Genomic DNA, 12,230 nt, shown 5'->3' on the forward strand with positions numbered 1-12,230 from the left:
CGTTCAACTCAAAGAAAGCCCACAAGCGAGCCTTTTAGCCGCTAAATAATGAACAAAAGGCACATTAAAATAGGATGCATGTATGCTAGCAGTACAATAGATTGTCTTGATAAAGGTGCATCAGATGTAAACCTTATGGAGAACACACCTAAAACACATCACTCAATCATGTCTGAAGCACGTGTTATTTTTCATACATCTTTACTTGCATTAAAACCTTGATGGTATCACTATAGTAAGTATGATATATGCAGAAAGAAGCCAAGTAACACAGTAGATATCCTGTCTACACACTATGTAATCTGGCAAAGATTAAATGATCTGGCAAAGATTATGTGATCACCCAAAAATTCTATATTTTGAACCCATGAATACTGACAGGTCCTGAAAAAAATCACCTTCATCTAAATCATATCAATAGATGTATCAAATTATTTATGTAAAACAGGCTTTTAAAGGAATTAAATAAAGAAAAAAAGATTTAATTTTAATTTTCGTAAAAATAAAAAACAAAAAACCTTTTTAATGAAACTAAAACAATTTTAAAAAGATTCAAAACTGTTTTTTAGACGGGATTACAATGTTTGAAATAAACTTTCCCATTACAGTTCTAAGTTGCACAGCTAAGCGTTTGCACTGTGCTACATATGAGTCAGTAGCACCTTAAAAGACTGTCTTAATTTCCAAGTCTGCAGTTATCCATGAACTGTCAACTTTCCTTCCTCTTGATTACCCACCCCTGTACTATCAGCCAAAAATAAAGTCTGCTGAGCGAGGACACTGCATAATTTGCTCCATATTTTTAAAACACGTTTCATGGACTCCCTAAAGCTGCAGACTGAGTTAGAGCATAGCGATATATATTATTTACATTACTTTACAAGTCTTGTATCAATTTATATAGGAGTATCAGGCAAGACTGTGGAATCCTGCTATCCACAATTCATAATACAATAAAAAAGATTAAAGCCAGAAATATGTGAGAAAATATGTTCAAAATAAGCAGCAGAAATTTAAATTTCTATATGTATGCAAATGAATATGTTTACAACATTCCGATAAGTTATTTTAGCAGCTGGCCATAACAAGCATAACATGTTTGTAGGCATGCAATCATGAACTGATAAAGAGGAATGTATTATTAACTAAGGAAAAGCATGTAAAAACTAAGATGAACACTTAACCACCTTAGCTCATCTGAATATATTCAAGGTTGGGTGAAACTCATTATTCAGGACTTGCAGCCTTGATAACTTTGATTTTCATCCATCCATAGCATGGCCAAAAGGTACCGTTTAATGAAGTACCATTCAGAGAGTAAATGGGGTCATATAATAGTGCGATTGCACCTTGTGTTCATGTACTGATAGCTGTTAAGGGTGCAGTGATGAACCAACAGAGCTCATTTCTCCCTGGTAATAAATTCATCCTATTAATATTTATCAAATGTGTGGGCTGTCTCAACTGAGACTGTACCCGTGAGATCATAAATCTCTACTATCATATCAATTTTAAGGTTTTTTGTGCAGTGCAAAAAATTGTGACTTTTTGTATTGCCATTTTTTAACTTCTGTAATTGTATTCACTACTTGAGATATCTCTTTTCAGTGGGATCTTTAAACTGTGGTCTTGCTTTAAATTGTTCATCTAAGATTCTGTATTAATTGCTCACCATCAAACACAATTAGCAATTCTTTCATGTGTGGTTTATGTAATGTAATACTTCAATTACATTATTCATTCAGGTTCTGTTTTGGATTATAGGCTGAAAATTCTTTATTAGTGTAGATGTAACCATGCTGCTGGAGTTTTAAAAAATTCACTGATTGAATAATTAATTGGAAAAGAACAAGCTGTAGATTCCGGATGGATTTATGAGACAATTATTCTATCTTGTGATTACCTACATTGTGCTATAGGAAGCTATGAAAAAACTAATTTTATTCAAATGAAACACCAGGCTCCATCAAAGAATAGCAACACTACCCTGAACTTTATCAGTGTACAGGCTGCGATGGGTTAATAGTGTATTAGCCCGGTAAAAAGGAAGAATAGCAAGCAAGATCCGCTGTGTTTCTTTATAAACAAAATGATTATTCTGGTATAAATCAGTCTATTGATACTTATAAGCCCGGAGAGTTGTTATTATTATAGGCGCTGTTCGGGATACGCCGCGTATCATTTGTGGCTCCCGACACCCTGGTGTAAAGGTACGTGCTGCTGATGGTGATCATAGAACATAGTTCCACAAAGGTACTTAATGATTTTACATTTACACCACTCCCCTACTACGCTAAATGAGGCCCATTGTTGGCACATGGATATGAGCCACAGTTATGGCTTTCACAGAGTTACTTATCACCAGAGTCAATTTACAACATCTAGCACCAGAAAATTCATGAGGCATGTTACGAAACACAGCGCCAAAAACACTATTATTCATGAAGGCATGCAATCAAGAACTCTATAACTACTCTGCAACAAAATACTTTGGTTACTGCAAGGAAAACTTATAAAATGTTACACAATTCATATATTACTCCAGCTAAACGACACCTCATAAATGCAAACAACCCCAAAATTGTAGACAGAAGCAGTGGTAGTTCATTAACCCTTGGTGGAAATGATAAAAAGTTGATGTGCACCTCAAATTAAGCAATATGGAAATTGAAGTGTTAATAACTTAATGTAATAAAAAATTTCATCATGTTGGATTGCATTAAAAGCTAACTTTAAAAAGAACTCCACCATGATAAAATACAAAGTTTGCTGTTCAGCGCAACCCTGAAGATTGGCCGTTATTAACAATTTTGGGAAAATACAATCATCCAATTATAAACACACTTTTCTCTCTATTATAATGAAAGCCAAACCATTCCATTACTTAATATGACTATAAAATACCAATAGCAAAACAAATCTACAATCCCTCTCCCCCACTATTCTTGCAACTATAAACCTGGCAATTGACAGCCTTTAAAATGAGTTACTTTAAAATTAGGCAGTCCAATATAATTGAAGCTAATACAAATTCGCAACATGTTTTAAATCCAATGACAATTTCTAAAGACATTTTGAATTGATGTTTTCCCGTCTTTTACTCTACTTTGCTAAAAGAACTGCAGATATTCTGCTGGAATGAGTGAAACTATCACACTTAGATATCTTTTCTGGCTCTGAAAGTAATGATTTCTGCACTTAGAGGTGTAGTTTGTTTAGTATCACCCACAGTGTAGATTGGATAGATTGTGTTAAAGATAACATTACTTCTAAAGAAACATACAATTTGACCAGATATTGCGTTTTACATCCATTTTATTGCAATATTTTTTATCACACTCATTGTTTTCTAACTGTCACAAAATTGTTCATTTTCTTAGTCGGTTACATGTATAGACCTATTTACTGTTTATAAAGCAATATGCACTTACAGGTTTTGGAGATGGCTTGGGCTCTGAGGGTCGCATGTGCAAGTGGGTCATCATTGCTTGAAGACGTTCACGCTCTTTAGAAAGCTGTTAAGAAGGAGTAAAATCAGAAGCATTTCAGAAATGACTGATACAGCTATTTTATCTTAGTGATACATCTTATCATCAAGCATGTCTTCATGTAATGAATCCAGCACATAAAATGCAGAGTTGCATACTGTATGAATGAAAATGCTCTTTGGTCACAGGATAAGAGAAACCATGTATAGTTTGCCTTAGGTGTAGAGGTGATAGAACCAAGCAATGCCGTATGTGAAGGCTTTTTCAGAAGAATATGTAAACAATAAAAATATGTTGTAACAAACAGAAACCAACCTGTTATTGACGTTGATCATTTTAGTGCAAGTGAAACAAACTCAAGCTAAAATTTGATTAGTTGATTCGTCTTGCAGCACATTTGTGCACTGAATTACCAAAAACATTTTTTTTATCTTTTTACAAATAACATAGCCGAGATGTCCCAGTAGTAGCAAGTGACTAAAATCATTTATAATAAGCTCTTTAGTGTCTGTCTGGACAGAGTTAGCAGTGGACTAATGCCCTTGTCTATGCAGAGGTGAAGGGTTCTCTGAGCAAACTGTTGTCCAGAACCATCCTTTCACTTCATCCTTCTACACCGGGGTCCAGTTTGTGCCCTCAGTACGCTGCCATCATCAATCTAATTCTAGAGAATGACAGGGACCAAACAGTGTGAAATGCTAAACTCTGCCACTGAGACGGCATCTACATTGTACAGAGTCTCATTACAACTGATGGACCTTACCTTGCTATCAGTCAAACACAGCATAAAATACAGAATAATTGGTCACCCTGCAAGCAGAGTCATCAAAGGGGCTTTAACTGTATATTCTCTTTTTCCTTTGACGGCAAATAGGAGCAATAGTGTACAGTTATTTAATGATGTTTATATTGATGACTACACACTAAATAAATAATGATGAATGTTAGTAAATCTAACACATACACTTTTACTCAAGATTATTTAATAAAGCTGTTATTGAAATCTATTGATCTTATACAGTCATTTTTGTACTACTACTGCTCTTTGTTTCTCCAAAAACAGCAAAAAAAAAGATAAACACAACTTATCCAGTTTTCCACAACAGACTGGATGTAGTGAAAAGTATCCAAATTGTACATCTACTGTATTCTTGAAACATCAAAGAAGAGGTGGATCAATAAGTAACAACCTGAGACTTTGAGATGTTGCGTGCAGTGACACTACCCAATAAGGGCAGCTGTATTTATACAGCTTTACAGAACTGCTCATACATCCTGTATTTTTTCAAACTCTAATTTATATTAACAACATTATCTACCATCAAATAAAATTTAAATACAATTCACTGTCGGCTACAATATAACTAAAAATGTAGTATGAGCAAAGAGTACAGTTAAAAAATACTAATTTACTGATAGAGTAGTAGATGCCTGGAATATACTTCCAGCCCATGGAATTGATATAAATAATTAATACGTGAAATGGGTACAGTACATGGACCAGTTGGTCTATATCAGCAGTCAACATTGCTAGCTTCTGTATCTATGAACATAATTGTCTGGACTGATCACCAACCTGAATTTCCAGCTGCTGAACCACTTGCATTTGGACTCTGCATTGAGCAGTACTTCTGTCATCCAATGCATGTTCATTGTTAAGGTGCCTGGTCAAGAAAGTAAACAAAATTGGTAGGAGATTATCATTTGCACCAAAGTTAACTCTAATCACTTCATAACCTGGTTAGGTTTAAAAAAGCATCCAGATCACAAAAAAAGCCTTAATTCATTAAACAAACACATGAATGCAAAACCCAGTTATTAACAATTAACATTTTTGTCTGTCATTTAAAAAATAAGGTGCAAGACACTAATGCCAGTACCATTTAAATATGGAACCACAGTGACAATTTGTACATAATCACAATACTAACAATATGACATTGCTGTGTGTTTTTTAAAAAAACAAAATACATTTAAAAACAGTGTTGAAATGTGTGTAGAGTAATATAGTAGGTCTGAACATCGCTGTAAAATTGGTAACTGTTTGGAGTTAACTGAGTTTTGGAGCAAACTCATTTCCATATGTTGCAATAAGCTTAAATGGAAGCCAAGAGGCAATAATTTGTCTCTCTTAAGACAGTGGCGCTCCAACACTGCAGACCCATTTCAGCCCTTTCAGAAGATAATTAAACACACTATATATTTATATATATATACACCACACATACTTGCAGTGTCTGACATACCTATTAATTATCCCTTCAACATAATGGCCTACTTGTCCGGGAGAATCCCAAATTTCTAGGTGTTCTACAGGGCCGTAAATAGGGCTGTGTGATAGGGGCGAGTGCCCAGGGCGCAACACTGAAGGGGGGGGCGCAATTTAGGAATATTTTAGGTTTATCTGGTTAAAATTGAGGACTAGGGGTGCGGCAATTGTCTTTATTGCCTGAAGCGCTAGAATTCTAAGTTACGGCTCTGGTGTTCTCCCGGACTCCCAGGACAGCAGTGCTAGTTCCCACATCTAGCCCATTTCCCTTCCCTGAAGTGAGTGGGAGCGGGTACTAATGATGCGATTTTGCTGTATTTTTCTGCAGACCACAGCACAGGAGCAGCAGGGGGAGCGGGCCTAATGAAACCATTCGCATTCCTATTCCTCATTGAACACAAGAAATCTTGTGACATCAGAGAGGGATGATAACATCAGTGAATCACGCTCAGGTCTCCCCAACCTGTCAGCGCTGACAGAGATAGTGTAGACCTTCTAAACATACAGTATATTACCATATTTAGAGTACTATAAATGACATATACTATGGTTGTTAAAAATAGATAAACAATTAAAAAAAAGAAAACACAGAAAAAATGAATACAATAAATGGGGGATCAATGTATACATGGGATGTTCCTTGTAAATGATAGTACATTAATATATACAGTATATATTTTAAGACTTGTCCCTGGACATTTTTGTGCCTAGAAATGCCCCGATTTTTCAATAATGACAACTCCACAATAAAATTCCCTCTATTATGTGTGAATGGTGCAATTTTAGCAAATATTTAAATTCTGTAGATTTAGAAGTAAATATTGATTGCAAATTGCTATTTACAGTGTACAAAAGTATACTATTATTACATTTAGTAAATCTGACATGATTGGTATTTGTCCCCCAAAATAGTATCTTATGTAACCCGCACCAGCTGAACAGCAAGATGTCCTGGAACATGTTTCAAATGTTGGCAACTACGCACAAAGTAGTTTAAAAAAATGGCTCTAGGTTTAACAAACCCATAACAAAACTGTGAAATGTGGTCTGGTCATGGAAATATGATATACCCACAATCTTAAAGGGTTTAAATACTTTTTAACAGCAGTCCATATACAGAATGGTTGTTTGTTTTTTAATAATGCCAAACAAATGTAACAGCCCTTGCTCTAGTGCAGAGTTTGTGAGTTGTTAATATGCAATCAATAGTATCGTCAACAGAATAGTGGAGGACTTGTCATATTTCTCTAGTGCCATAGCTGCCTTAGCTGAGTTTCGCAAAGAGGGTATAAATGCATTAACCGGACAGCTTGGCAATTGTGTCAGTTTTTGCTCCCTGAACCAGGAAGCACCTGATCTCTTAGACTCTTCTATTAAACCCTTTATTACCGAGCACTTACATGAATATTGCTTTATGTATTTTCGACTAAAGATTGCAAAAAAACCTCTTGGAGCAGTAAATGCTAATTACGTTTCAGTATTTTTAAATTTGTACTTATACTAATATTTGAATGCTTCACTTACTGTTTCATTTGTCCATATTACTGTATATTGTATAGAGCACATAACAAATATGAATGTTTCAAATATAAAAATAATAATATACATGTATTAAATTTAACAGCAGTACTAATGTCAGCAAGCAGATGGATACGTTGATTTGAAGTTAAGGTATTTAAGGGCACAAAAATTCCTGCAAGAAAATCATTTGCTTCGGTCAAATTTAAAGACCCAAACAGAAAGCAGTCATATAAATCATTGGTAGTGTAATAAAATAAAGTCATAAAGAGATTTAACTCTATGCCCCTTCTATAACTTGTACATACTACATGTCTATGCTTGCTGCTTATTTCTTTCTTTTCAATGGGTTTCATAATATCTGACTCACTATTCCCTCTATGTTTCCCACTAGTTTACCAATAGAATCTTGCTCCTCTCCATGTTTGTTAAGCTCTTTCTGGCTGCATAAAATTTTCCAAACATACAATGACTAATGTGAGTGAGCTCTCTGTACAGCACTGCGGAATTAGTGGCGCTATATAAATAAATGGTGATGATGATGATGATGATCTGGACAGCTAACTTGGTTATTTTAAGCATGGATTACACTAACAATACTTAGTTGTACAATGAAATTAATCACATTCGGCAAATTATGTAGTCTGTAACCAATGGATCACCAGCTACAGCATCTAAATGTGCATTCAATCCTGTAGGAACCCATTGGTTACTAATCATGAGATTTATCTCTGCAATTAATTTTTACACATCAGACTAACTAAAATATGGTACTGTAGCTCTAACCTTAGGCAGGCAATTTCTCTATGGTAAGAAAGCAAATATGTGTACATAAAGCAGTATAATTATTACAAAGTGCCATTACTTAGGCTGGCACTACCTACATTTGCAAAAAAAAACCAGTATGACTTGAGATATAATATACTTTCTCCTTTACATCCTACATATATTTAAAGACTACCGTATGCATACACAGAGGCCAGAACCGTAACTTAGAATTCTAGCGCCTGGGGCGAGAAAGACATCCGCCACCCCCCTAGACCTCAATTTTAACCAAATTAACCTAAACTATTCCTAACTTGCGCCCTCCTTAGGCGTTGCGCCCTGGGCGGTCGCCCCTGTCACACAGCCCTAGTTACGGCCCTGACAGAGGCTTATAAAAAAAGTCAAATATGTGATTCTGTGTTCCATTTATGTGGGTTTGTTTGTTTTTTATTACAACTCCTGTATTATAAGAGAAAAGGTATCCTAACAGTAAATTAGTTCACATATTAGAGTTTCATGGATATTAGAGCTCCATGGCCTCATATTTTTATATTGTAATATCCTTATAATGTACCTATGTGGTTTTATATCCCATACATATTAGGATCAATGTCAACAGACGTATATATCTCATTTAACCATTATTTTAAGTAGTGTTTAAATTCCAGCTACTAAAAATTTGTCCCTTTAATGTTTGTTTGTGAAAATGTACCTTTTTAAAAAAAAACAAAAAAAAAAACCAGTTAATATTATTATTGATAAGAAGTTCTTCTACCTGGCACTATTATCTGGTGTCCTCTGGTTTTAATCATAGCAGCTAGAAAACAGTTATTAAGATGTAGGTGATGGTGCATCAGTGATATTGAAATGTGGAGTACAAAAACAGCATGGGTTACCTAAAAATACTTGTTTACTTCACGGAGAGGCAGGCTGGGTACTCTGATAAGACAACTTAACTTGTAACATAAAAACATTAGCTCTTTGTTTCAATCAAAGCAAAATATAGGAGTAGAGAGCCCGCGTCTCACACATCCTTCTTCAATCTAGCAGTCTCATGGTAACTGTGGTTAGTCCAGTTGTGTCGCGCCAAAATTAACGTGCCCTCAGAAACTGTATTTAAATGTTGGCAACTATTTATTTGTTTTACTTTTATTTGTATGTATTTGAAAGTACACACATTTTCTAATGTATATGTATGTCAAAAATATTTTCATATGTTTAAATTAGAAATGAAGAACTAGACAAACCTAAAACACATATGGGTTTTGCATGTGTACAAATAAATATGTAAAACCCACATTTAAAGCAAAATTTCACCATGCAGTGACATATGCATAATGTATTAAAATATTTATAAAAATAAAAAAAAAGAAAAGTAGGGTCTGTTTTTTTCCTAGTTGAAAGGCTGTTAAATATATTTCTTATAATTTTAAAATGTGAATTTGAATTAAAATTAGATTCTTAGGCACAAAATGTGTGAGTCTTAAACATAAGGATATTAGTGCTGATTACAGAAGAGTCTTTTGCATATATTGTGTCCTGCTTATTTTATAATCGGCCCTTTTAATGCATGCTGCACTGCATTTGAAAATAGAAGTTAATACTCATTGCTCTGGTAACATATCTATTCCCACACACTAGAGATAAAGACACTAATGCTCATTTGCAGATTAAACAGTAGAAAGGTGCAGAAAGAACAAAATGTGTTATGTTGACTGCAAACGGTAGTATCAAATGATATTTTGCACAAGACATATAAATGAACATGTATATAACACAATTTCTTTAAAAAAAATCAGGATAAAGAAAAAGAACAGGGCCTGTCTGCACAAAAGTGGCTTAAAACATGTTTACATTTTAGCGACCCACTCTTGTCATATGTTTAGAGAACAAAAAAAAAATGTTTGCATTTAACTGCTCAAGGCTTCATATTCAGTTTATCTGCGCTGCTTTCATTAGAATAGAGAGACCGTAGAGTATAATAATAGTCGGTAAGGTTTTGTCTTGATTGAATTTTTCAGAGGAATACAAAAGAACCTTGCCATTAAAATAGTCCTTTATTCTCCAGCATGAAGGCGAAAGGTTTTTAAAGTGTTGTGATGTTCAGTAATGAGCCTCTATCTAAATTATCATTGGTGACAAACTCACAAAGCACTTTTCGAGGACACATAGTTATGAAATGCCAGAGCTGCCACTTTCTTTCCTGTAATTATAGGCTAGCTTGCAGCCCTTCAATGATCATTTATAGAACAGCCTCCAGTGGATTACCGAGAACTTGAAAAACACATACATACCTCTGCCATATCTCCCTTCTCCGTTCCTTGCTATTGTTTACTAGTGATATGTAAAATAATAGAGCCTATTCATTCCCCTACTTAATTATGCCAATCAAAGTGCAGGAATGGCAAAGGATACAAATGAAATGCAGAAAGATTAAATAAATAGGGTCGACATTAACATATAATTCAAAATTTATGTACTTAAAACTATTTCATGTCGAAAATATTCTCTTTTATGTCTTTATATATGTCTCAGGTATTACATATCGCTGTTCAAATATTCTCTATGATTTATAAATCAAGGATAAGATAATATTGAAAAATGAGGATTTCTGAATTTTCTGAACTGCTACCTAATTACTGTTTAAAATGCATATGCAAAGGGACATTTCATTAATCATTTAATCATGTACCTCGCAGGAAGTTAGAACTAATGTTGCAAATACCCTTTTCATATGAATGCTCCATAATGCTATCTTATGTATTTGATATATTGCATATGCCATAAATTATAGCTGCTTCAAAATGACTAAATGGGTTGTTATCCTTCAAGATGCTTATTACTAGAACCTCTATCTATTTCTTTTTTCTTTTTTTTTTTACTTATTGCTAGTTCTATTTCAGTATTTCATAAGCTCCCAATAATGCTTTTTCATGATGGCAAAGGTCTGTAAATTAACCATGCAATCACTAAACACCATTTCACAGACCTGTTCTATTTCTGCTGGTCTGCTAACAAGACGATTACACACAAATTACTGAATGTCTATGAAATATTTAAATGCATTCTACTCTACTATGCATTAATAAGAGCAAAGCAAGCTATGGAATTCTGGTTAGATCCACTCCCTAATGTCCCCTAATGAGCCTCTTACTGTGACTGCAGTTCAAACAGAAAGGTGAAGAAAAAATGCAAAGGGTGCCTTCAGAAAGGCAGCTTGAACAAACAGTGTGTGAGCCAGTTCTAATTTATGGGTCACTTTATAGGTATATTGATTTTTGTTTTGAAAATGGAATAAATGATGTGGTTGACTGGCATTCTTTAAAAACTGCATGAGACTGAGAGAGGTCTTAGCCTCATGTACACAGTGTGTAAATGTGAAGCGTTTTCTTTCAGCAGATATTTAATAAAAACTTAACTACAAACACAACAGAACCTAGGAGAGTATGTGAGTGGCATCTACTCTCATTTCTAAACAACATCTAAGAAAATGTATCTCTTATCTCACAGTATATTGGACAAATTTTAAATTCAATTGTTTGATCCCTAGAAGTAATTTAAATTTAAACAAGACTGACGTGAGACTGTCAAGACTGACAACAGTCCAGCAATGTCTATCTATCTTGGCTCTGGTGGTGCCCAAATATGCCCAAGGGATTTTATATACTCTGATTTTCCCTACCCACACTCTGTGTTTGTTGTTTTTCCTCCTAAGAAAACATGTTTAAAGTTTTAGCTTTTACCAGTAGAAATATTTAAATTGGATAGATTATTTTTTCCAGAATTCTAACCTCTCATGACCCTGGAATATCATCATCATGATCTTTTAATTGTAAGGTGCCACAAAGGACATTATTTGATGGGCTAATACCTAGCACAAAAAAAACGGTGCAATTTATAGATTTAGATAAACTCAGTGAGTCTCAAAAATTCCTAACAATGAGCTACATCATATGTTGGCGTAACCATCAGCATGTTACTATTTACTGCAACCTTGTATGGATTACAGTGCTAAAAGTTCTGCATGCATATTATTTATTGATTAACAGTTGTTTATATAGCGCCTATATATTCTGCAGTGGAATCATTCACTGCCCCTGAGGCATACTTGCCAACTCTTGTAGGAGGTCAGCTGGCAAGTGTGGTGATGTCATTGCACCAAAGTAGCCCCGCCCTGAGGCACTGCGTGG

The 12,230-nt window shown here is 34.7% G+C and overlaps 1 protein-coding gene across 12 annotated transcripts in view; it reads right to left on the minus strand.

Annotated features, from left to right (window-relative positions):
- FOXP2 (forkhead box P2) overlaps positions 1-12,230 on the minus strand; it is a 190,503-nt gene that overhangs the window by 47,836 nt on the left and 130,437 nt on the right. For all 12 annotated transcript variants that reach the window (XM_075208997.1, XM_075208999.1, XM_075209001.1 and 9 more), the window contains exons 9-10: positions 5,065-5,152; positions 3,432-3,515 (exon numbers count right to left, since the gene is read on the minus strand). In XM_075208997.1, coding sequence (XP_075065098.1) covers positions 3,432-3,515; positions 5,065-5,152 — 172 coding nt within the window. The remainder of the gene's footprint in view (positions 1-3,431; positions 3,516-5,064; positions 5,153-12,230) is intronic.

This window comes from Mixophyes fleayi, chromosome 4 (genome assembly GCF_038048845.1).
Source record: "Mixophyes fleayi isolate aMixFle1 chromosome 4, aMixFle1.hap1, whole genome shotgun sequence".
Classification (NCBI taxonomy): Eukaryota; Metazoa; Chordata; class Amphibia; order Anura; family Limnodynastidae; genus Mixophyes; species Mixophyes fleayi.